Below are 27588 nucleotides of genomic sequence, written 5' to 3'. Positions count from 1 at the left end.
CCTGAGGAGCAGGCTGATAGTATTCGTAAGTTGTGTCAGTCGTTTCCAGAGGTGTTCTCTGATACTCTTGGTGTTACTGACCTTATTGAATACAAAATTGAGGTCACGGATTCGATTCCTGTCCGTTTTCCGCCATATAGGCTATCTCCACCTAAAATGAAGGCTCTGAAAGAAATCATCGATCAGATGTTGAAGGATGGTATTATTAGGCCCTCTAAGTCGGCGTATTCTTCGCCTATTTTTCTAGTCCCGAAACCCCAAGGGGGCTTCAGGCCTGTCATTGATTATAGGGCTCTCAATCAGAAGGTGGTGTTACAATCTGTGCCCCTTCCGGACCTTCATTCTTGTTTTTCATGGTTTCGTAAGGCCAAGTTCTTTACTATCTTGGACTTGAATCAGGCCTATAATCAAATTCCCCTTGCCGAAGAGTTTAAACATCTTACAGCGTTTGCCACGGATTGGAATTTATACGAATACAACCGCGTGCCTTTCGGGCTCCCCACGGGAGCAGCTGTACTCACTAGGCTGCTAGATAGGGTCTTCTCCGACATCAAATTTGAGTACTTGTATCACTACTTGGATGATGTCGTCGTATTTTCGGAGACCTTTGAAGAACATCTAGATCATCTGCGAGAAGTTCTCAATCGCCTTCGTAAGGCGGGGTTAACTGTCAAGTTGTCCAAGGTTGCCTTTGCTAAGCCCTCTATGTCATTCCTAGGGCATATTGTGTTACCTGATGGTGTTGCCGTCGATCATTCTAGAACACAGGCCATCCGTGATTTTAAACCTCCCAAGGACATTAAAGGTATTGCCAGGTTCATTGGTATGGTGAATTTCTTCAGGAAGTTTATTCCTAACTTCGCTAATAGAGCGGCGCACTTGAACCTTCTTCGTAGGAAAGGCATCAAATTCGAGTGGGGACCTTCTCAACAAGCCGCTTTTGAAGATCTTAAATTAGCTCTCTGTAATGCCCCTGTCCTTGCTATGCCTGATTTCTCAAAGAAATTCATCGTCCAAACTGACGCGTCGTCGTCAGCAGTAGCTGCAGTCCTTCTTCAAGAGACTGAACTAGGGAGGCGACCCATCGCCTTTGCATCTAGGACTCTATCGGCTCAAGAAGCCAAGTATTCCATCTATGAGCTCGAAGGTTTGGCAGTCTTATTTGCCTTAGAAAAGTTCCGTCTCTATCTGGAACATGTCAAATTCGACCTGGAGACAGATAATCAAGCCTTAAGCTGGGTCTTAGGTAGGCCGCGTCGTACTGGTCGTATAGCCCGTTGGGCCATCCGTATTTCTGCCTTCCAATTCGATGTCAGGCATATCAGAGGGACCAAAAATGTTGTTGCCGATGGACTCAGCCGTATGTTTTCCAACAACGTCGAGTCCCATGAACTGGTCGACAGTTCATCACCTCCCGAGTCCATACTATCTGATGTTAATGCCATCTTAACAGATGCTCCCATGCTCTTTAGGGATATCAAGAAATACCAACGTGAAGATCCGACGCTGGCTCCGATAATGGAAACCCTTTCTTCTGGGGAACATGTTGTCCCTTATGTACTGAGGAATGGTGTTCTATGTTGCCCTTCGAGGCATGATAAGATGATGAAGGTTGTCGTTCCAGCTGTTCTTGTGCCTATGATCTTCAAGTACTATCATGAGACCCCATTAGGGGGGCATCTTGGAATCTTTAAAACTCGTGAAAAGATTCGTGAAAGGTTCATCTGGAAGGGTATGGACGGTGAAATCCGTGAACTAGTAAAAGCTTGTAAATCTTGTTTGCTTAGTAAACCCACCATGTCCACCAAGGTAGGCCTTTTGTCTTCGCATCAGGCTTCGCGCCCCATGGAACGCCTGTATATTGATTACGTAGGACCCTTCCCCCAGTCAAAGGGAAATGCCAACAAGTTCATCCTTGTATGTGTAGATGGTTTTACAAGATTTTCCTGGTTATTTCCGACTAAGCTGGCTACCGCTCAGTCCACCATTACTTGTCTAAATTCTATCTTTGCTTCTTTTGGTCCGTGTCAATATATTGTGTCTGATAATGCTAAGGCTTTCACATCAAATCTTTTTCGTAAATTCTGTTTTGACCTGTCCATCTCTCATGTGACGACGTCTGCTTATTACCCTCAACCATCTTTGGCTGAACGGGTTAATCGTAATCTCAGGTCCGCGCTTATTGCCTATCATCATGACGATCATTCCAGGTGGGACACGTCCCTGCATTGGTTAGCTTTTGCTTTGAATTCGGCGGTTCATGAATCACATAAATTTACTCCAGCGTCTTTGATGTTCAAGTTTGTTCCCAACACACCGCTCTTTAACCTCTGGTCTCTGAGTGACATTCTACCGGAGACAATAGACCCAGACAACATTAAAGATCTTTGGAAGAAGGCTAAAGCCAACCTTAAGGTGTCTCATGAAAAGGTCAGGGAAAGATATGATCGTGGACGGAGACCCACCAATTTGAAGGTAGGCGACCAGGTGATGGTCAAGAATTTTGTTCCCGCGGGCAAGCTTGCCCCCAGATTTCATGGGCCGTGTGTCATCCTCGATTTCCTTACGCCGGTTACATTGTTATTAAGTAATCCAGCCACCGAGAGGATATTTAGGGTTCACCTGTCGCAGGTGAAACCTGTATAATTTCTGTGCTAACTTGCTTCATATAATCTTGAGAGGAATATGAAGGTTATACTTTTTTTTTTGAGTTTTCCCTTTTAAGGCATTCTGCCCCTTCTATAATATTTTGTTTTATATGTAAGCATTTTTGTAAAACCTTCCCCGAACCATTAAACTGCCATCCTGTCGTTGCCACAGCCATTACCACGCTCCCGTCTCCTGCTCCACTAAATACAGTGGCTTGTACATGAAATGAATTTCTCCACGCCGCTGGCCCCTCAACCTCACCACTAATGAATGTACCCTAAAATCATTCTGGTCCAACAGAAATTCTGCCGCCGAGCTTTAATGTTTCAGTGCCCCCGCAGCCGCGCGGCACCGTACCGCTACTGGAATAGAGGAAGGGCCCCTCTCCTCCAGCGAGGTCGACCAGTGTACGGCGAGCCGGAGCCCTCCTCCCGGCCAAGGCTGATGTGCGGCGCACGACCTGCTACTTGCCCGCAGCCTGTATATGTTCGCCGCAGGCGCGGCGTGCTTCAACACCACTACTCCTCCCATGGTGCGGGCGAGCGTTATCTCAGGGTACTTGAGGGGTCCGAGCGGCCTCCTCTGGACACAAGCTGCAGTGGCCGGTCTGGCCATCCAACTTAATCAACCTTGAAAATATTTAATCACCTACATGGACATTCCAGTTCAACATTACTACCTTTGTTTGGATTTCCTGCAATATCTGGTGGACTTAGTAAATTTTTCATCAACCTTAAAAAAACTAAAATTTTCCTTCTGAATTCAACTTCTACAAACATAAAGACATTACTTCAACAGTTACTACAAGAATTTTGAAATTGGATCAAACCAAATTTAGTAAATTTTATAAATGCTTCTGCAATTAATGTCTATATCAAGATCATAACTTGGAACTTATTTCGAAACAAAGTTTATGTTCCTCTGTGTTACCCCTTGGAGGAACTTTTGGGGGGGGAGGTCTGTACCGGGCGGTACACCTCCACGCCGCTAATTCAAATTTTGCGCCAGTTGAAACTCCCCTACTGGAGAAAGCCTGAACTTTATTTATGGTGTTAATTTTCAAGTTTCTCAGAAGATGTCACTACTTGGAAATTTTGAATTTTCTGAACTGGGTCGTTTTCGACGTATTTTTGTTTTGCTTATAGTAAGAAGTGTGAACTTTCTCTTCTAGAGGACACTACTGAAAAACTACAAGTGCAAGGTGAAAGAACTGGTTTTTTTTGGAGAAATTTTTATTTCAAAAGTTTGTTTCTTGTTAAATTTCTTTCTGGTATTTGTTTAAGTTGGCTGTATTCCCCTTTCTTTCCCCTTGTTTTGAATTTAGCCAATCCCGAATTTCTTTAATTAATTTACGACCAATAAGGTGTTTCTTCTTCAAATTGGATATGCTGCTTAAACCTAACCAATAAATGATTGTGGGCGGGTGTTTTCTTTCCTGAAACGCCTCGAACTTTCCGCGAGAGTATATAAACTGCTGATTTTAGGGTCTCTGCGCCACTTCTCTACCATCTTTCAGTGTGTAAAGTACATAGCAGGGGGCGGGTAGCGCCTCTTTCTTCGGGCAGCAGTTCAACAACAAGGTAATGGCCGTTTAATAACTTCTTTTCTTGCTAGCTCAGCAGTTTAACTCTCGGGGCGGGTCCGAAGCGTTTCCACCATGTAACTTTCCCTAAAATGTAAAGACACCTTGTATTTATTCTATCTTTTAAACTACATATTGGGATAGAGAGTGCTTAACCCTCTCGAGCTCCCACTCATATTGTTCTGAGGTGAACTTATTTTTCTCAACCGATTCTTCCGTAACAGTAATGTAAATTGTTTCTTTCTTAAGTCACCTCTTTAGTATGGGATTAGCCCTTGCTTTAGCGGCCTAGTGCCAGATTAGGTTTTTAAACAAGTGTATTAGGAGTGCAGATCGCCTCCTCTCAAATGGTTATTTTAGAGGTCATGTAATTAACCTTTTTCTCACTTAATAGACCTCAGTAGGTTGAGTATTTTACCCCTGTGTCTATGTCCTTAGAGGACAACTTGAAGGTGGAGTTTGGTGTGGCCTTTAATAGGCTTAATGTTGAGAGCGAGTGGCTCTTTCTCGAAAATTGAGTGTTGTATGCCTCGAGGAGGCTTTACTGTGTAATTGGGAGCAAGTGCTTCTGGGCATGATTGGGGTCTTCTGCCCCTTTGTTGAATTTCTGTATATCGTAGGATTGGGCTAATTGTTCATGTATTGTGGGTTTGGCTCTCGGAGCCCATCCTGTAACTCTGTAATTGTACATTCTCGAATAGTGGCTTTGCTACTCTGTACCTGCCATGCTTGTTATTTCTTAATTTTGAAAAGAAAATATAACCTTGTTAAATTTTATCTTAACTTTAATTTCGTATTTTGAGGCCCGTTCACCCCCGCACCTTCTTTCACCTCTAACTACCACGGAAATCTCCGTAACAACAACAATAATAATAATAATAATAATAATAATAATAATAATAATAATAATAATAATAATAATAATAATAATAATAATAATAATAATAATAATAATAATAATAATAATAATATTCTTTCTTTCTTAATCTGTTTACTCTCCAGGGTTGGTTTTTCCCTCGGACTCTGTGCCTCAAGGGCAGTGTCCTGGAGCATGAGACTTGGGGTTGGGGGATACAAAAAGAGAGGAGGATCAGTACCTTGTCCAGGCGGCCTCACCTGCTATACTGAACAGGGGCCTTGTAGGGGATGGGAAGATCAGAAGGGATAGACAAGGAAGAGGAAGGAAGGAGTAGCTGTGGTCTTAAGTTAGGTACCATCCTGGCATTTGCCTGGAGGAGAAGTGGGAAACCATGGAAAACCATTTCCAAGATGGCTGAGGTGGGAATCGAACCCCCTCTACTCATTTGACCTCCCGAGGCTGAATGGATCCCGTTCTAGACCTCGTATCACTTTTCAAATTTCGTGGTAGAGCCGGGAATTGAACCCGGACCTCCAGGGGTGGTAGATAATCACTACACCGAGGCAGACAATAATAATAACAATAATAATAATAATAATGAGATGGGTCAAAGAATAAAATAATATTCCTTCTTGTTATTTTCACTATCATAGAAGCCATTTTGTTAATTTATTTCAAACAGGTCAGAAAGAGGCGATCACTTTGCAGGCTGATAAAAAAGGGTATGGGTCAAAGAGTAAATATCCATCCCTCTTGGAATTCCTTATTTTCATTGTCAGAGCAGTGATTAGGTTTGTTCAAAGAAATGTTATCTAAAATGGATCTAGGTTGAGTTGTAACTGATGAAAACAAAAGTATTGTTTTCCTATCATAATTAATTTACATATTAAAAACATTATGAAGGTTTATTGTAAAGAGCTTTGGAGATTGAAACAACAAATTGCATACACCATGTTGAGACATAAATGCAAAAGTTTGTTGAGTTGGCACATACGTCATTGCTATTCTGAAAGTTCTGGACAACATTCTCTTGAGGAATCCATGTATTTATTTGAATGAGATTTTCACCCACTTAGAAAATGTATTTGTCAATGATATTTTGTATGGAGATAGAGAAGGTTTCAATAAATCCATAGCAAGAAAAAGAAATGATTTAGTTAGTGCATATGCCATTGCTGTTCCAAACATCTCACTTTCAAATGTGAGAATTCATTTCAATGCCATATCATCTGAGATTTATATTTATTTTTTATGAAAGTCTGGGAGTATTGCATAAATGGATTATAATTTTGTTGTACAGGCAATGATAAAGATTAGATTTCCATATAGAAAATATAAAAATGGTGAATATCAAGAGAACATGGAGTTGGTGTGATGAAGGATTTTTTTTACTAGGCAAAGATGAGAAATATCTAGAAAAATAGGAGTAAGATGATACAGATACTGTAGTATGTTACACAATATATCATCGCTGCCAGGACAAAACCTCCTATGTGAAATATTTTAGCTTAGAACTTTGGTCGTTAAGGTTCTGTCATCTACGGTGCAATATTGTGCGAATATTGTCAAGGCATTCTCGCTCTTCGTAATGTATATCCTGCGGGTCAGTATATCTCCAAAAATATTATCACATAGGAGGTTTCGTCCCGGCAATGACGATATGCGTTAAATGTTGATGCTTGGAGCATTTGAATTTTAAATTTGTTATTCACATCATTATTCTACCACGTAAGCTATAAGGAAAGAATAGAATTCAAGGTTGTTGAGCAACACTAATGGCTTCATAAGCTCTTATGCTCTTATCAAGAGACAACTTTTCTCTATTTGGGTACAAATTTAATTAATCTTATTTGAGTATATATTTTTGTATTCCCTAAAATTCTACACATCGTGGTTACAATTAACATTATAAATAAAAACTACTAACCATTACTGAAGACTGTATACTCTTCAGTTCAGCATCTCCTTTAGTGCTCAAGAGCATTTTGTTGGAAATTTCTATCGACTGTTCTTTGGCTTGATCAATAGAATAGTGAAGTTTTGCATGACTGCTTATGTAGTCTGACACTTTACGGACAGCACCTTCCAAATGACCATTTATGAAAGACGAATTCAGGTTTGCGCGGAAAATATACCCCTGATTTTGCAGTTTTAAGTCACCTGTAATGAAAATACTTTTTTAATATTGCAGGAAGAAGGCTTCCATCAGGAAGTAAATGAATTTACTGAAAGAGTATTTACCTTTGATAAAGATTGGATTGTACTGGCTCTTCAGCTTCAAATCAGCACTATATTTCACTCCCTGAATGTAGTGAACTTTTCCACCAAGGTCTAAAAATGATACGTCTTTGTAAACCAGTGTAAAGAATGGTTCATAAAAGCCAACATTGTTCTTCAGAGCTGTTTCATAGCCAGCATGGATTTCAAAGAAATTAACATTGTCTAAAGATAGAGCCCCATCAATTCGTTTGACATTAGAGTTGACAGTTAGCATACCATTAGCTGCTAGTTTAAGAAAAGGTGTTCGAAGATTTACATTCAAAGAGGCTTTCTTTCTGTCATAAACACCAAGGAATTGAATTTTACGATCAATCTGTGATCCAACTGTGTCAAAATTGATGCTTACAGAACTCACTTTGGGATCTGGATTGAATTTATATCCAAAGTCGTACATGCTGAAATTATCTGTCTTAAACAATGTAAGGCGTAATGAGAATGGTCCTGTGAGGGGAAAGTAGGGAGCATCCAGAGCCTGTGATGCATTAGGATATGCCAGTTCACCACAGAGTTTCAATCCAAGGATATCTGAGATGAAATCTGGAGAACAACCTTGATGCTCTTCTCGATCTTCTAAAATTCCTTTCATCTCATGCTGAACTTCTCTGTGTAACATGAAGAGTTTTGTCGAAACATCCAAAATTTGCATCTTTTCTCGAGGAACATCAATTTTTATGTCTGCTATTTTGCCTTGCACAATCTTTACTGTACCTCCAAGGTAGGTGTTAGTGTTCAATCTGTTGACACTACTGATCCCTGTCTTGACTGTGAAAGCTCTCACTGACATTGTGCCTGTAATTTCAACTGCAGCACTTGGTATTAATTCACCACTGAGGGAAATGGAACCCTTGACTACATCTTTTACATTCATAACACCACTATATTTCAAGCCAACAGTAGCTGTACCATTGACTGCAAACTCTAGAGGAAGGCCAGCAGCTGTAGGTATGACATAAGATGCATCAAGAAGGGAAAAGGACTTCATGTATTCTGTTCCCTTGCCAAGTGCTAGCTTTATTAGATAATCCTTGTAAGAGCTATTATCATTTTGACCCAGAAGTTCCTCAAGGCCTTTGAATCTGGAGTATACAAGCTCATTTCCAAATATACGTGCATATAACGAACCCTCTGGTTCCTGTTTCACTTTCCCCTTGGCATCAAAAGCTGTTGACAACTTGTCAATGCTAGTATCCAATCCATTATCATTTTTTTCTCTGTAGTTATTTAAGAATTTCTTGACTGTTTCATCAGGAAAATACCCTCCTGGACCAAATATATTTTCAATAGACTGTTCAAAGCCTTCTGCTCTACCTCCAACCTCAAACACGTTGAATGATTCACCGAAGAGATCAAGGGTGAGATTGAGCATGGCTGATCTTGGTAAGTAAGACTGAGGAGTAAAAATGACATTACTTTCTATTGCAGCACCAGCATTGATTGAATCAAAATATGTTGAAGCTTCATAATTACGTGAGAACTTACGAACATCTGTGTTAAATTTATTTTTTAAGAAATTGTTTGAGATTAGAGCTTTAATTCCTTGTTTCCACCGGCTTGATGTCTCTTGCATGTTGGTCAGATGTGTCCATACGAAGGAAGCCACTGTAAGAAATTAAGAAGAAATTGTAGGTAACTGAGGATAAATTATACAATAGAAAGATTCAATATAAAAAGCAGGCAAATAGATTTTGTGAGCAATTTAGTATCAACGAAAGGAAAGAATAACAAATGGACTGATGATACCGGCAAATGAAATTCAGAAGTCTGAGTATGGATGGTAAGAACTGAAGGAGATAGTGACTAAGGGGTGATAGGGAGTGAGTACTGGAGGGGGTGGGGGGGAAGAAGGACATTTACAAACCAGACAAAGAGACTGGAGATAAGAAAAACAACAAGTGAGGCTGATGATCTTGATGACTGACATCTTCAAACAACAATCACCAATCAAAACTAGCAAGAAAAACTGGTATGAGCAGTTTATTCAGATGGAAACAATGTTTCTCAGTGTCGATTTAGTTAAAATAACTTTTAAGTGTTTCAGTCTGTCGAGCATAAGATACGATAAGATACTGGAGAAAGGCAGGTATGTACTAGTGTTGTATAAATGTGTATTTTTTTCCAGGTATGCACTAGAGTTTTACAAATTTGTATCTTGTGTTTGACAGACTGAAAAACTTAAAGGTTATTTTGGTATAAACAGAGAATTTTTAAGTATATGAGGAACATCTCAATATATACCATATAAAAACTGTAATTACTCATCCTGCTTGAAACTCTACCATCAAGTTTACTATTGCCACTAGCAGAATTACCTTGTTATTTCCACAGAGAGTTTTTTGTTAGTGAAAATGTAGTTTTTCTTTCAAATATGGGAAATAAGAAAAGAAAATTATTTTATTCCATAGGATGTCCAGAAAAACACAATGATGAAGTGTCTATAGCATCATAACTACTATACAAGACTGCAACCTAAACATACTGCCAAGCAGGATAAAAATTAACTATGACAGCCGCCCGTGACCTATTGCTCCAAAACTTTGTATATTTCTCATGCTTTTACCTCATTATTTTTATCCCTTTGGGATTTAATTTTTCAAACAGATTTCTTAGTTATTACATATGACTAGGGACTGGATACACTAAAAACGATTAAAATATGCATGCAATTATGCACTAAAATGTAGAAAATATGCATTCAAAATTCAAAAATATGAAGAATAAGCTAATTTTATTCACTCACTTTATAAATGTATCTTTCACTGCAGAAAGAAGCATCACAATAGACAACTGCAAGTTTTCCAATGTTTTCTGGAGACAAATTACGTCTATTGTCTGTCAAAATAAGTTTATAGGCCGAGAATGACCTTTCTACATCAACTGAAGTGATGGACAAAATTTGTACCCTGGCACTGAAGGTTCCGAACATTCACCTGGCAAAGACACCCTGATTCCACTCAAGTACTGACTAATTGTTTGAATCTTCTTTAGACATGGGTTCGATTTTATCACCTTCTCTAACTTGCATTTAATTTTCTTTCCAGTTTCACCTGGAATGTAATTCATTGAAGAAGTTGCTTTCTGAACAAGTTCAAGTGAGTCAGTGCACCAGTAGATTCTAAGCTCTCAATGGTTCTCTGAAGTGAAGAAAAATGCGTATGGATAAAATTCACATCTTAATAAGACAGAATCACTTTCAAATAAGTTACCACTTTTGCTTCACGTTCACATGCACTATCATCTTCAAGTTTTGTAATGACTTCTTCTACTTGAGGAAAATTCTCCTGATAAAATGAAACTGCAGATTACCATGTTCCCCACCTAGTTAGGACAGTTTTCGGTGGAACAGCAGCTTCAGGCAGGCAATTTCTGTAGAAGTGGACATGAGCTGCTGATTTTAGAAACACCTTTTTCTCCACTTGCAATTAAAGTGTTAACAGCTGGAAATTGTGTGCATATTTCTTCTGCAGTATGATGCAATCCATGTGCTAAGTAGGTAATGTGTATAAGGTTGCGATAAAATACTTGTAGGGCTTTTGCTACCTTCAACATATAAGAAGTCCATGGTAGATTTATACAGAGGAGGTAGATAACTTTTTTCTAAGAGTTGACTCATCTGGGATATTTTGGTTTACACAATATTTCTTCAGGAATGATTGTAGAACTGGGTTGTTTAATTAATTCCACAGAATGTTGCTGCATACTAAAGCATTACAAAGAACTGTGACCATTACAAGCACCTTGCAACAACATTATTTTCAATTTCAGTTGGACACAGTAGTTACAGAGAATCATTTACAAATCTTGCTGTTGTACTGTTGTAAGTTTTCTCCAGCACTTTGCATCCAAGAAGATGAGGTTTGCCAGGTTCATCTGGATGTAGTTTACCAACTACGAAATTCACTATTTACTGGCCACATTGATTGGTTCTTTCATCCACCAAATCCACCAATATCCAGATACAGTGTCCTCCAGTTTCAGAATGGATTGAGTCCATAGTAGATTCATACAGAGGAGCAAGGTAACATTTTTCAAGTGTTGACTTATCTGGGATATTTTGGTTTACACAATATTTCTTCAGGAATGATTGTCGAACTGGATTGTTTAATTTATTCAATGGAATATTGCTGCATACTAAAGCATTACAAAGAACTGCTGAAAATGTATTAAGTAGAAGCTTTCATTTTAGATTGTAAGAAATAGTTGTAGTGTGTTGTTCTTCTTTTCCTTCTTTGCGATAGTATGAGCAGTCATTTTTGCATATTGTTCAAGTTGAAATTTCTTTTTACATTTCTCTTCCTTCGAGCATACTTACTTGACACCCACTGATTTAATAAATACTTTCTGCTGCTCTTCTCTTTAGGCATTTTGAGTAAATGATATGCAGACTAAGGATAAAGAAAAACATTAACTGAAAAAATTCCTAACAAAACAAACCCCAGGCTACTGGCTGCCAAGATGGTGAAAGAAAGTCCCACTCCTTTCCTTTCTTGAAATAACCAGGCAGCATGCTTGCATAAAATACTGTTATCTCATTACCTGTTACTCAGAAATTTGATTACAAGAGATGTCCAACAAGAAGACAAAACCAATTTTGTTCAAGATGTTTTAAATTACACTTAATTTTGAATGTATATGCTGAAATGTTCTGTTCTGTTTAGAATATGCAATAAATCCAATAAACCCACAAAATATGCATTTGCATAAGTGCATATGCATTTTCAAAAAATCCAGTCCCTACTTATGATGTAAGAAGAACCCCAGTACCAAATTTCAGTCTTATCTTTTTGGTGATTCCTAAGATATTGTGATGTGTGAGTGACATTTTGCATTTATATGTAGTCCTATTGAAAATGAACTATGAACTTCATGATCCATGGAAACTAGTCCTGGTATTTTCTTTTCATGATTATGTAGCATTGAGTATGTATCATTTTTGTGTGAGGAAAAGACTGAAAAAATAATGAAAGTAATAGTCATTACATTATAGTATAGTTTTTACAGTAATCTTAAAATGTTCACAGGACTGACACCTCTACCCACTCAATGTGATTAGCACTTTTTAAAACTTGGTTGAATGTGCTTAATGGAAGAAAAAGTGCCAACTGTATTCACCCTTTCCCACCCTTAGCTCTCAGAAGCGCCCACTTTTCACTTTGCCTTCCGGTTCTTAGCGTCCGAAAGCGCCTGGCTGCATTATCTTCACACTTCTGCGATCTATGCAATAGTTTTTTCCTTCAACATCGAGCTGTTTATAAGACATTTACGAACATGCAGAATGATATACAAGGCTTAGGAAATGAAGGAATAGTGATAATCTGTCTTGATGTTGCCTAGGAAATGGTCTTGAACTTCTGCGAGCACGGTTCTGCTGTTTCGTTCGTAAACATAGCAGGATCAAATATCCAACTGAGCTGAATATAGGTGAAGAAAGTGACACAGAATCATTGAGTAGGGGTGGAAGTGAATTTTTAGTGAGTGAATAATGTATCAACAAAGATAATTTTAGTGATAACAGTGATATATAAACCAATGGCAGAGCCCAAACGAGGCATGCTAGGCAAGATGAGGAGTGAGGTAGTTTGCCATTGCTTTTTGCTGTTTCCCTGTAACTGCATATACTTTGGTAGTGCTATTTGAGGATCAAACCAGCCTGTGGGCTGATGACCTAACAGACAGTGATATAAGTGAAAACAGATATCGAGAATTCGGATCTGATGGCAATGCCGTGGTATTTAAGGTAACACAAACATTTTGTTTCGTTACTCCGAATGATTATAAGGATGATGTTGAACCTGTCCATATTTTGAAAGAGTATTATGAGAAATATATTATTTTTTACATATGTTAGGAGGAGACAAACTAATCAGTTAGATAGCCACTTGCATATATATCAATGCAGCATTCAAACAGGCACATTCCGGTAACATAGATATGGAATGTGAAGACACTTGTTCAGGGGAAATAGAAGCTGATATATAGTATATATTCCACTTCCAGAAATATTGAAAATTTGAATACGTTGTGGTCAACAGTTTTTATTATATTTAACTTTTTCTGAAACAATGTGCTATGCTTGAATATTTCCTGAATAATAGGTTGAAATCTGGGGATACGTGGAATGAAAATGTGGGCGGGAAAGGGTTAAACACCAAAAAACTCTATCAATAATATCTCCATAATAAAAGATAAAAATCATGTTCTGTTAAAATAAAAATCCAGCACTACAACACAGTCATAAAACTGGAATTCCTTTATGCAGCAGAATGCTTAATTTGAAATTAAAAAGGATAAACTGAAGAATTAGAGAAAAAGGGAAGTATGAAGGAAGGTATTTGGACCATTAAAAGTTGGGAGTACTTGGATGAGAAGGAGTAATAAAGAAATATATAGCCAAGCTGAAAAAATATCAGAAGCCATCAGGAAAAGATGAAATTTCTCTTTATGGTAACTCGGTCTGAATGAATCTGGAAAGGCTGACTAAAATACCATTTGACCATCTTGACGAAAATAAAACACAAATAGGCCCTAAGTTGGTTCATCAAAGTGAAAAAGAATTTAGCAGAATGAAGTTTACAAAAGCACAGGTCTACATTTTGCAATAGGATTAGAAAGTTTGAGGATTTTCAGGAAAAAGACAGAAAGCATGCAGCTATCTGGATGGATGAAAGAAGAAAAGAACACAGTGAAAAGATGAATAAATACAGGAGAGACCAAAAGTCAAGGAAGGAGGAAAAATGAAGTTATTTTACGTGTTTCATAGATGGCCAAAATAGAATAAAGAAGTGTTTCCATTTCTACCTGTATATGAGAAAGTGGTCTCTCCTGAACAGTAGTTGCTTTTACAATTAAACAGAATTTCTGTACACTCAAAAGCAGTGAGCTCATCATTGAATCTTTGCTACCAATAGGATCAAGGCCAATGGAGGAAAAATAAAAGGAATTGGTTAAAAAAAAATTATAATTTTTGTTTGTTTAATGTAATATGGGTAATTTAATGACTTTTATGTAGCTTGTAGGGGAACATTCGTAATTTTGAATAGATATTCCTTTTCGTCAGATGTAGTGATCTATTGCTTAATTTGGTTTGAAGTGAATGTCTGAGAAGAAAATAATTTGAAGTAAATTATTGAGAAAAGAAGGAAAGCTAGAAGATCGAGATAAATATATATATAGCTTAACTGCCCAGCTTCAAGCAGTTAAATCCTGTTTGTTAGCTTGGAAGAATTTAATATGGCAGGTGTATTAGATGCAGAATTTTGTATCTTTAATATTTGGAATAGATAAGCCTTTTCAAGAAAGTGTAACAAAAGAGATGATTTCAATGATTTAACAGAACAACAGCTCATACATCTTCTAGCTACATCTAGAACTACAATAATACCATCCACTTGTTCCCCACCATCTAAGTAGACTGAACAGCAGTTTGAAGGCAACTACAGCAGATATTTGAGCACGTCCTTGAAACTCATCTGCTCAACATTGTTAACACTTCATCAAACCAGTGTGGCTTTATGAAGGGCTATAGTACAACAGATTGATGCAAGCCACACAGCTGCTGACAGAGAAGCTCGGAGAGAAAAGAAAGACAGTCAATATAGCCTTCTTAGATTTGAAAAATTGTTCAACTGGGTCCTGCATCAGCTAATTTGGTACTCTCCTTGCTCTCATAATGTACCAGAAGCTTATGACTGCCAGGTTTATTTTTTTTTTTTTTACAACGGCACCACTAGATCCATTTATTGAGCTGCTCGCATCTCTGAGCCACTCAACATCTGAATTCATTTATTGCATGGACATAGTGTTGGCAGGCCTGCAAGCACCTCATCCATGGAGTCTGCTCTATGCTGATGACAATATGCTGGCTAGTGAGACCCAAGACAGGTTTGAGATACTGGTCCATCAATGGAAAATCAGGCTTGATGCCTTCAAACAGCTGTTCAGCCTACTTGGATGGTGGCCAACAAATGGATGGTGTTATTGTAGCTGATGGTGCCCCGATTGTCAAGACCTCTGACTTTCATTACCTTGGCTCTTGCATAATATCCAATGATAATACTCTCCTGAATGCTTGAGCAGATGTCATGGCTGTTTGGTTGAATTGGCACCAAGTCATTAGAGTCTTCTGGAATTGGAACATTCCTCTTGCCTCAAGTTGAAGATCTAATGCATGAAAATCTGTCCAGTGACACTCTGTGGTTCTGAATGCTGGCCAGCAATGAAGAGACATGAGCAGGTACTTCTTGCAATGGAGCTGCTTATACTGAAATCGTGCACGGAGTATGGTATTGCGACTTGACCATATCAGAAATGAAACCGTGTGGAACACCTTCATGATCACCCCATTTTCTGACAAGATGAAGGAAGCAAGATTATGCTGGTATTGTTCAGTGATCACAATAGCTGAAAGCATTTGCAAGATGGGCACCCCCCAGTCTGGCTGAGGAAGAGTTGGATGGACTGCTTGCGAGAAGACATTGGTGTCTGCCCCACTGATGCTGCAGATCAGACAAAGTGGAGAGTGAGATGCAGAAGGCAAAAGTTCGAGTTTTCATAATCCATTCCTCATTTACTGGAAATGATTCATTCAAGGACAAGGCAGGTAGAAAGTCATCTGTTATTTCCAACTTCCCCCTGCAGTCTAAATTGCTGTCAAATGTTTTGAAAACACTTAGGGATGGCCAAGTTAAAAACCAAATGTTCCTGCTGGAGCTGTTATCTTTTCATTTCCATAAGAATTGTATCATTTGGGAATAAACTTGGTACAGAGTTTACAATGAATAAATTAAGTATAATATTTTAGAATGTATCCTTCCAAATGATAAATGAAGCATGTCTCTGTATTATCAAGCCCAGCAGTGGGGCATTTCTAATTTGGGTAGGTGACTTTCCCAATCTCAATCGAATCCTCAATTTTAACCTTTCATTACCATAAATTACAGTATTTCTGGAGACCTATGAGGCCTGGTAGGAAAAGGAAACTCTCCAAAGATGACTCTGAGTAGTGCTCGGTGGCTGACGGAACTGTGTAACTCGGAATTGCTTAATTCTCTTTGATTTTCTCCTTGTACGAAGGCAAGTCAATAAGTATCTGCAATTTTGCTCTAATTGTCCTTAGTTTGGCTATATGGTATTGTGTGCTCATCAGCTGCTAGATAGCACCGTTGTCTACACCTGTGGTAGATTTCAGAGTTATCAGATCAATACAACTTGCGCTGTTGCGACGTAAAGATGGCTGCGCTGCTCGCTGTTTGCACCAAAGAAGAACAGCAAAACCATGGCTAATGTGCATATCGTTTGCCATGTCATCAACAGTCACTCGTCTGTTATTCAGGAACATATCACGCACTTGTTCAATATTGGCATCAGTTACAGCTGCAGATGGACGACCGGATCTTTCCCCATCCTTCACGCTCGAGCGACCTCTTTTGAACTGTTCAATCCACTGGTAAACATTGTCCGCATATTGTGCTGAAAGTCTTCTACGAATTTCCGCTCTCGGAATACACTCAGACCACAAAAAAAGCGGATTATGGAACACTGTTCTTCCTTGGTGCAAACAGACCGTGGCACAGCCATCTTTACGTTCCAACAGTGCAAGCTGTACTTATCTGATAATGCTGAAACCTACCACAGACATAGACAATGGTGCCATCTAGCGGCTGGTGAGCACAGAATGCCATAGAGCCAACCTAAAGACAGTTAGAGCAAAATTGCAGGTACTTATTGACTTGCCTACATATTTACATTTTTGAAACTTAAAATAAATTTTGCGTGTTTTGAAAAACGAGTAGTCTTTTTATTTGTGGTTAACATGAAAATCTGAAAAACAAAAATGTAGTTTTTTTTTTCAAAATTTTGACGGTCTGATACTCACCAGATATGTAAGTTAATTGTATAGTACTTACATAAATGAATAAAATGTGGTTTTCTGAGTAAAATGGTGTACCCCACGTCTGATTCAACTGTTCTAAATGTATGTGCAATACCTCAGTAAATAATTTAGCATCCAGAGAAAAAACACCTGGCACTTAGAGAGTTAATGTTAACTATTGTTTTAGTATTGTTTAACAATGCTTTTATCAAATTATTACACCAAGCCCATAGGAGAAAAAATAAAACATGTTTCATACTGAAAAGGAAAACTGCATACTAATACATTTAAATAATGGTAGCCAAAGACCAGATTTTTGGTATGTGCTGTGCAAATCTGCATTATGCAGAAAGTGATATGTGGGACCCTCAGAGAGATCTTAACTTGTCTGCGTCGTTCTTGAGACTAGCTGGGAGAAAATAAAAGGATTATATACTCTCTGGATTTTCCCTCTCCTGAGTAACCTGCACAACCATACTTCACAGATTTCATGCATGGACTTGAGTAACTACGTTTTCAATAGGACTATCTCACCTTGATTTACTTCTTCCTTGTAGAGTACATCCTTGATATTACGGAAAGTCTGGGTTGAAGGACATTGCATGGCTCCAAGGTAAGCTGCAATGCGGATTTCAGTGTCGCCACGCATGTTTATATATGTGTTGAGTAAATCAGTACGTGATGCAACATCACAAGGAAGGCGACGATAAGCATCAATGGCAGCAAGCCGGATCTCCATTGGATTATCCATCTGAAAATACATTTATCATCTCCAATTAAAACAGCATTGTCTAAAAGAGAAAACTCGACAAAGTATATACAGAAAGATAAATGCATGTATAGGAACATGTAATATGATCAACATGACAGGTCAACATCGGAAGAGATTGCAACAGAAAGAGGAGATACTCTTTCAGATCAGTACTGAAGTTCTGTCAAGATGCCCCCACCTGCTCAATGAGTGTTGAAGCCCGTCTCAATGTGAAGCTGGCTATCAGAAACAAGCTCATCGGGGGGGGCTAAGAAGAAATGGATGAAGAAGAAATAGAACTGTGAAGAGAGAGTTCATCTATTCAATTGTCCTGGTCCTTTTATGTCTTCATGTCCAGCTCTACGACTAAATGGTTAGCATGCTGGCCTTTGGTCCAAGGAATCCCAGGTTCAATTCCTGGCCGGGTCAGGGATTTTAACCTTAATTGGTTAATTCCTCTGGCTTGAGACTGGCTGTTTGTGCCGTCTTCATTCAATGGAATTCATCTTAGGTAGGGCCCCATTCTCACTGACACACAACTCACCTACAGGCTGTCGACTCGATAAAGACCTGCACCAAGCCTCTATGGAGGCCATAAGCAATTATTCTTCTTCTTATTATTGTTACTATTATTATTTAATGTTTGTACTCGTCTCCTCCTTTTATTGCTCCCTCTTCTGTTGTCCTGTCAGTGTGTTAGTCCTATTACATATTCCTATCTGTCTATTGTACCCAACAGGGACATGAACAGAGGGCTGGTAATTATGGGGACGTGCATTTCTTTGTCTGGCAGCGAGTTCACAGGAACTCATAGCTTGGGACACCACAGGTGTGGTTGAGCCAGGAAAATCCTGAAGCTGAATGTAAGGAGAAGTCATCTCCACCTCAGGTTGTTGCTGAGTGGAAGAGGTACATTTTTCGCACCAAAATATGGGAGCCATCTTTAAATCAGCATGACCAACTTCATCCTCTACAATGAAACCATTATCAAAATTAATAATACGGCACCACAGTAGGAATCAAAAGACCTGGACATGATTTTGTAGTTTATTTAGACTGTGTGATGTCCTTTTTAGTAATAAGTCTCTGCTAAAAGAAGGAATAGCTGGTTATGTAACAACAGAAAGTTACTGGGGCCATTTGGTTTATCTCTTGACATTCACTTGACAAGGGGAATCCTATGAGCGAAGGGGAAGTTGGAGAAAGATATTTATTGATTACCAGGAACTACACGATCGGATTTTGCATGGGTATGTCTTATTTATATCACAGGATTACTGGTCACCTGATTGCTGCACTATTAAGCCTTTGATACATCGAGAACAGGCTGTATATGAATTTTGAGAGGGGAAAGTCTCATAGTTATTATAAGGATGCAGAAGCGTCACCCCAGGCACTTCGGTTTTTCTTCTCGCGAGGGACGGACCTTTGTCCAAATCATGCTCTGTGTTTCTTTATGTTGCGTGCTGTTAAAAACAGAAAATTGATAAAACAGCTTAATTCAAGTGAAATATGAGGTGGATTAATATGTGAGAAAAAAAAATAAGTGTGTGATTAAACTTTAACTTCAAGAACGTAAAATTCAACTTGTAATTTAAAAAAGAATTATTATTACAACAATCACCTGAGATAACAAAGGGGACATGTAATAATACAAGGACTGCTATGGTCTAGGATACAGGGTTGAGTAGTGAATACTGTGTGCGGGTCGTGTCATAATGCCCTGTATTAGTTGTCTTTGATTCAGGGACTTTGTAATCATAGACCAGGTCAGTTTGTACATGGTGACACAGACGATTGGAAAGCGTTAACTGTGTGTATCTGTGCCTAGATAACTGAAGATTTCCAGTACCAAGAATGATGGATATTAACCGCCACAGTCAGCAGATGGAATCAGCAGTAATCAACATAGACATGAGCCAGCACTAAACCCAGGATGGGCCACCCGAACTGACCAAGGTGTTATCCAGGGATAATAAGGCTGAGTAATACCATTCTTTTATGCATGACATAGGGGTACGGATAATTCTTTATAAAACAGTAGCTATTAACTGAAAGGGAATTTAGTTATTTAAATGTAAATGTGCCAAAGCATGGCCCAGAGTTTTTCATTTATAACAAGTCTGAGTGACTTAACATGTAAATATGGATAAATTTATTTGTGGGGAAATGTGTTCTTCTTTTTATTTGGTTTTGGATTTTACGTTTTACTATAATTGGTTTTTATAATGAGTAGTTTTATTAGTTTTTGAGATAGATGATGTAGGGGAAGCTGGTATTTAACCGGCATACTTATTATGCATGCTGAGTAGTATTAGTGTAGATTAGGTTGTGTGCAAGAAGAAATGCAACTGTGAGAAATTGCCTACAGAACCAAACTTTGACCTCCAATGAGAGATTTAGATAAGGACTATTTTTCATTTTATTGTGTTCATTTAATGTGTTTTGATAACTGTAGGGCTCATTATGTTTTGAATCATGTGAAATTATCATTATGCTTGTCATTGTGATTATCGTGTGTGTTTGTTATGATGTAAATATTAAGCGATGGATTAATGATTATGAAGCCACGTAGGCACATCAAGTAAAGAGTAGGCCCATTATAAAGGATCCATGATAATAATAATAATAATAATAATAATAATAATAATAATAATAATAATAATAATAATAATAATAATAATAATAATAATAATAAAAGTAGAAGCTGGTGTTTTGATATCCAGACATCTGTGTTTGCTTGATTACTATCAAACCAGCTATGTGTAAGATTGTGTGGGTAGATAAGGAATATGCGTGCTGACACTTGCGTCAGACGACGAAGTTTAAGATGATCCGAAGTCAGGACTCACGGTGTGAGATATTGATGTTAGATCGTGTTTGTATACACATGGATGCTTATGAATTAGGAATTACTTCACTGTAATGAAGAAGTTATTTTATGTTGCTATTTGATGTGATGTATTATTTTAAAACGGATTATACTGTCCTCGCTTGACAGCAGCAGCCTGTCTCATCTGTCATGCCCCTCCAGCTGAGAGGGTGGACGAGGGAGCTTGTAATGACAAGCCAACCTCCTAGTATATTTTTTGTGTGTCTTGGAACACATGCCGTGAGTCTATAAATCATTGTGTGTTCTTGAAGGGAAGATTTTTGTCTTACCTCCTCAGCTGATTAGATAGACGTTGGACAGATGTGACCTGGTTTCTCTTATCTATTAATTTCTTGGAAATTAAATGATTAGTAGGGCTTGCAGGATACCTGGAGACATCGTGGACCCTGGTTTGGTTCTGGGCTTGTGTACACCAATCTCACAATGTTGGGACAGATGACTTGTGTCTCACAAGGGAACATGGGCAATGGTTAAGTCGCTGATCGCGATGAAACTTGGAAAACACATTGAGGTACATGTAAAAAAGATGTCAGCTTCAATTTTGGGTGCCGATATTCATCAGGGCATTAACTAAGGGCCTAAAAGCGACATTTCAAGTTCCGTGCGATCAGCGATGAATACCTGCTGGCCATTGCTAAGCCGGCACACTGCGTGCCTGGAGACACACCTCTGCACCACTGCACGTTTCCGTTCTCTCCATGCTTGCCAGCTGCTTAGCTGTTGAATGGGACCGGCTCTATACTTTGCTTCTTTTCGTACTATGTGTGTATGTTTAGTCCTCAGCCCGAAGGCTGGTTGGATCCTCAACAGCTCCACCATCAGCTGTCATAGATGGCCTAGGCATCACTGAAGAGGCGTACTAGGGAAATGAGGAGTGAGGTAGTTTCCCGTTGCTTTCCTCACCAAGCCAGAAGTTGCTGTTACATATCGGTCTGCCAAGCCCACTGAAATGCATGCACCAACCGACCCTATGAGCAACATTTTCACACCATTCATAGCAGGGACTGGCTGCAGAAGGAATGGCATTACTAGCATCACTCATACCTCAGTCACTTTCATTTTTTCAAAACCAAGGATAAAGCTGAGACAGATCAATGAAAGTAACATGATTACTCTAGCCCATACCAGAAGACATAGTGTACTGTAAACACTAGGTCCTGCCAGCAAAGGCACCTTTTCGTATTATTGAAATCCTTTAAATAATGTTTCTTTTCACACATAATGATAATAAATAACCTAAACTAATATAAGTTACCCATATTTTATTCAAATGTTCTTATTTTCATTTCTGATAATTCCGGTGAGTTGTCACATTCGTGGGTACAACTCCGAATTAAGTACCACCGGACATGTTCAAACGTGGGATGGGGTACTGCGTCCTACCTACGCTTAAATTATTATTTACGTCTAAAATGCCTTAAAGCTGTCGGTAGTGTCCTTTAGAGTGGACATACATATGGAATTAATTAAATTAAATCACTCACCACTAAATAAATCTCCCACCTATAAACAACGTTAAATACCTTTATATTTAAAGAAATTACATGCCCGGGTAGAAGATCTCAATGAATGTAATGAGATTCGGTACCTCGGGATATCAAAACCTGGTTACAGGTCCAGATCTTCCTATGTCACCTTCCTCCCACCCATTTTGTGTACGCTATCAGTTGTGTGATAACGAAACAACATTGCGGACAACAACAACAACAATTATAAACTCTGAGTTTGAAACTACTTGTATTTTCTGTATAGCATACTCTGCTATAAGGAATAGGCCTATAGGAAGAATGTTTTTACTTGTGCTTGTACTGAACAATTTATTTATGTTTTGCAGTGACAGACACAACACATTTCAATTGCAGCAATGGTTGTCGAATATAAATCAATTTAATGCATAGGCAACTTTGATATTTGTATGACATGGAATGTAGTAAAGTTTGATGTAATAAGAAAAGCCTTGAAAAATAAAAAAGATATGCATTCATATATGCAGTAGATATACAGTAATTACAGGCAGACCTGTAGTCTTACTTTACCGGTACTTTTGCTTTATAGCTGACGAAGGTCTATGTATTCAACAAGTACCGATATTAAAGTATCACACTGCAGTCTTCTGGGTATAATGGCAGTTACATATGCAAAATGTTAAATGGCTATTGTAAGAACTGGTACAACAACAAACAGTTACAAGGCAACACAATAAATGACTCCATATACATTACATCGGGCAAACTGCCCGTCAATAACTGATAGTTAACAAAAACAATCTTTGGTCTATTCGAAACATTGAAAAATAGTGAAAAGAAAACCAAAACAAAACATAATTACTAACAGGCACCATTCTTTTTTTTTGCTAATTGCTTTACATCGCACTGACACAGATAGGTCTTACGGCGACGATGGGATGGGAAAGGCCTAGGAGTTGGAAGGAAGCGGCCGTGGCCTTAATTAAGGTACAACCCCAGTATTTACCTGGTGTGGAAATGTAAAACCATCTTCAGGGCTGCCGACAGTGGGATTAGAACCCACTATCTCCTGGATGCAAGCTCACAGCCGCGCGCCTCTAACCGCACAGCCAACTCACCCGGTGCAAATGTTTTCATAAACATTTCAGAAAAAGTAAACTAACTAATACAATGTGGAAATTACAAAGGAGAGATATGAGGAAGGCTGATAGAGTAGGCAAAGTGTAGCACCGGTTCTCTTCGACAGCTAGGCAGATGGGCAGGTGCGGTGAGAAGGGAAACGTGCGGTGGCAAACCAGAAGGAGGGGCGGAGGTGTGTAGGGGAGGAGGTGCAGAGGAGCGGCACAAAGCAGACAGTGTGCTGGCTAAGCACTGGCAAGCAGGTATTCATCGCTGTTCGCGCGGAACTTGAAATGTCACAACTTTTATTCCCCATAGTTAACGCCCTAATGAATGTTGGCACCCAAAATTGATGCTGACATAATTTTTACGTGTACCTCAATGTGTTTTCTAAGTTTCATCGCTATCGGCGACTTAACCATTGCCGATGTTTCCTTGTCAGATGTATTGTTTTTATAAATTTTGTGTTTCTCATGTGTGATTATTGTGTATTGTATTGTTCGGTCATTCAGCGTTGACAGTGGTATTCCCCATTGGTGCGGCAAATTTGTGTATACGGGTGGGGGTTCGTTCCGAATCTAAGACCTCTGAAGCCTGTGTTATTTGTATTATATTATGTAAAGTTATTCCAGTGGGAAATTAATTTGTGTTAAACTAGGTAGTACTCAGATATGTTTACATTTGAGTATTATAATGTTGTTTGCCCAGTATAATTTGGGAATAGCTTCAGTGATTAACGCCCAGTATTCCGTACACGTGAAATCATGACATAGTTCGATAAAATATGGTCTTATCCCACAAACATATATTTTCAATAATCCACAACAATGTAAAATCGACTCTTGTATTCGCTTGTATATGTGTATCATTCTTCATCATCATCAGGATTCAATAAACCCCTTTGATTTAAACTTAACACCCCATGTGGGGTGACGGATGCTCATACAAAATATAGTATGTCACCCCTTATGGGGTGACACGGTAGTGTGTCCAGGCCTCTCAACTTTAGGCTGTCACATGAAACTAGCGCTACCATTCGCTGTTGTATTGCATTGCTTGTTCACATAAGGTGTTCATAAAGTGCAGCGCAGTGCCCATTCCTTTCTCAGCATGCTGTTCATTGCACAACAGACAGTGGAATTTCTCTGATATTTGACATATGCAACCATCAGAATTCAATTATTAATGGAGTCTATGGATTGGAGTCTATTATTGCTTTATTCTTACATACTGGTTGAGATTTAGCACTCAGATGACATTGTAAACCGGGGGCTATGTGTGAATAAAAAAATATTTCTGCAAAGCTGCGAATGTTCCCCAGTAATTGTCATTGGCTGGTGATTTGGTTGAATCATCACCCAATGCAGCACCGGAATCTTTGCTAGTGTCCTCATTACACAAACTACTGTCGAATTCCAACTTGGAAAAGGTGGCATCACATTGCAAATTTTAAATGTCAACATCACTTGATTCAACACTCGAACCCTTTTCAAGTTGTTCTTCTATCTCTCTATCGGTAATCATGGCTTACTCAACACAGAAACACATAACATGAATTAAATTCTTGCCACAAAACTGTAAATTATAAGGAACTCGTTGAAAGGCGTGTAAACCAACAGCTCACAACACAGAGCACAGTGTTCCACAACAACAAAGGTAAAAAGGGGTGACGTGCGCTTTCTCTGTTGCATAGTCAACCTAATAACCATATGTCACCCCAATGGGGGGACACAAAAATAGTAACTTTGAACATAAATTATGTCTTTGAATATCATCAACCTGAAAAATGTATATTGCATTTCTGCAGTTTACCACGAAAAAAAGCAAATATACACGTCGACGCTAAAGTGTTAAAAGACATATTTTGCTCTCATTCAATTATATGACATCCATCTTCCCCTGACCTTTATGCTGCTAAGTTATTTTTATATTTGATGCCCAGTAGGCAACTCTGATGATCTAACTCCAGAGACCCATACGGGTAGGGGGTGGGTACACTATATATGACCTGATTTTTCATTTGCTCATTTTTTTCCATTTCCTATACTAGATAATGTTGAGTAAATCTCATACAGAAGCAAAAACCTACACTAAAAACAATTTCTTTACCATCAGTAGGTTTTAATGCAAGACATCTACAATTCAAAGGTATAAACAAGAAAGGGCATAGACTGGACTAAGAAAAAAAAAAAAGAGAGAGATTGCAGTTCAATTCAAGTTACTACAAGAAGATCAGAAGTCACATTGTCCATATTTAAGATACTGACCATCGAAGCTGAGTAGCCCAGTGATGGTTGGCTTACAGAGTACATGCACATAGTTGACTCCAGAAGCAACATTTGTTTTGATTGATGTACAAAACTGCTTTCCATCATCTTTCCTAATTCATGTGGGAAAAAATCATCACATATAAGTTCAGAAGAAGCATTTTTACATCTTCCAAGGTGAGTTCTTTCAAACTACTCAAGAATACGAGATTCTTCTGATTCCTTACTCCTGAAGTGGGTAATAGTTTTTTATGCAACTGCCATGGAAAGTGATCTTTTATATTACGAGTGAGATGTTTGCAGGCTCAGGTGGAATTTAAAATGAGTAATGCAAACTTTAGTGGCTGCTGTGTGCAATATTTTATTTCATACTATGGTGAATTTACTTTTTATTAATTAAATATATAACCCTTTTCACTGCTGAATTCTTGGACAAGTTAGTGCGACCCCAGTGCTGGATTATTTCAGCCAACAACCTCAACATAGATTATCACAAATTTGAACATAACATACAAGCACTAACTACAGAACAATATTTGGAGGCAATATTTTAAATTGCCAGTTTGTTCATATAGTGTTGTAGACAGTTCATGTTTGGGATCCAGGGTGCGATTCCACATGAGGTACAAAAATTTCATCCCGTAGGACGACGCTTAGCAATTATCATTTTCATTAAGGGCTGTGTCTACTAAACTATATGTATGCACAATACCAAGCCATATGCATGATTAACAGCAGAAAGATTAAATTAAACACCTAATATTGATAAAAGTAGAACAGAACTTGTCATGAACTGTCATCAACTATCTGTTTATAAGATCCGTTTGTTTCAGCCACTACCTTTGCCAACACCTCTTCATTCACAAATACCTCAAAATAATCAATTTGAGGGCATTCAGGGGTCAAATTATTATTTGACATAGCTAAGTTGGGTGGTAAAATGTAAGCGTCTTTGGTGCAAACTCGTCCTTCGACCATGTGAGCAGGCCTAGGTCAATATCAGTTCTTCCTCTCTCTGGCAGTAAATCATCACCACTATCAACATCACTATTCCCCCCTATCACTTCACTAATATCCTCAATGTCCTTACCACCATTATTGAAATTCACATCAGACTCAATCTCCTCTAAAAGTGTAAGATTTCCTCCGGACACATCTCACGTTCGTACGCGGCAGTCATAATTCAAACACGGTGTTTACAAGTGTGTGACAAAAAAGTTTTCCTGCTTAACTGCATGAGAAAATAATGTAAACAAATTGGTTTAAAGTGTGGCTACTAGATGGCAGAAGCATATTAAGGCTGATCGAGTATATCGAGTATATTCGTTCGCAGCACTGGTAGCACAAAGTCCTGCTCAAGTAAACTTGATCACAGCACTGGCGAACCATTTCATGCAGCTCGAGTATATTCAATTGCAGCAGTGAAGAGGTTAATTATAAATAATTTTGACATGTTATCATGCAAATCATCCATGTTTGAATGTAATGCAGTGACATGTTTTGCTGTGTTGTATGTTGCTAAAAAAGATTTAAGAGGTCTGTACATAGAGTTATATGGTGATAAAACATCAAAATTAATGTTATTTGAACAGTTCACTAAGCTACCAGAGTCATAAACTTGTTTATCTGGTCCTGGATTATAATGAAGGTAATATGAAATGTATGATATACCTAAATGTAACATGTGACATTAGTTTAATTTTCCATATTGATAGCTTACGGTTTACAATTATAAAATTGGATGTTCCCACCTAATCAATACTGTATATAGTGTTGAGTATATTTATTTATATTTAAAATGTATATATATGTGGAAGACTAGTTTCAATCCATGGATCAACCTCACTTGCTATA

At 38.5% G+C, this 27588-nt stretch overlaps 1 protein-coding gene across 1 annotated transcript in view; it reads right to left on the bottom strand.

The window, feature by feature from the left end:
• The window catches only part of LOC136874458 (uncharacterized), a 296911-nt gene that overhangs the window by 173660 nt on the left and 95663 nt on the right, over positions 1-27588 (bottom strand). Inside the window, exons 10-12 of the mRNA XM_067148087.2 lie at positions 17773-17989; positions 7332-8969; positions 7018-7250 (exon numbers count right to left, since the gene is read on the bottom strand). Coding sequence (XP_067004188.2) covers positions 7018-7250; positions 7332-8969; positions 17773-17989 — 2088 coding nt within the window. The remainder of the gene's footprint in view (positions 1-7017; positions 7251-7331; positions 8970-17772; positions 17990-27588) is intronic.

This window comes from Anabrus simplex, chromosome 5, assembly GCF_040414725.1.
Source record: "Anabrus simplex isolate iqAnaSimp1 chromosome 5, ASM4041472v1, whole genome shotgun sequence".
In the NCBI taxonomy this organism is placed as follows: domain Eukaryota; kingdom Metazoa; phylum Arthropoda; class Insecta; order Orthoptera; family Tettigoniidae; genus Anabrus; species Anabrus simplex.
The sequence above is the reverse complement of the archived record's forward strand: the minus strand, read 5'-3'. Positions and strand labels throughout refer to the sequence as shown.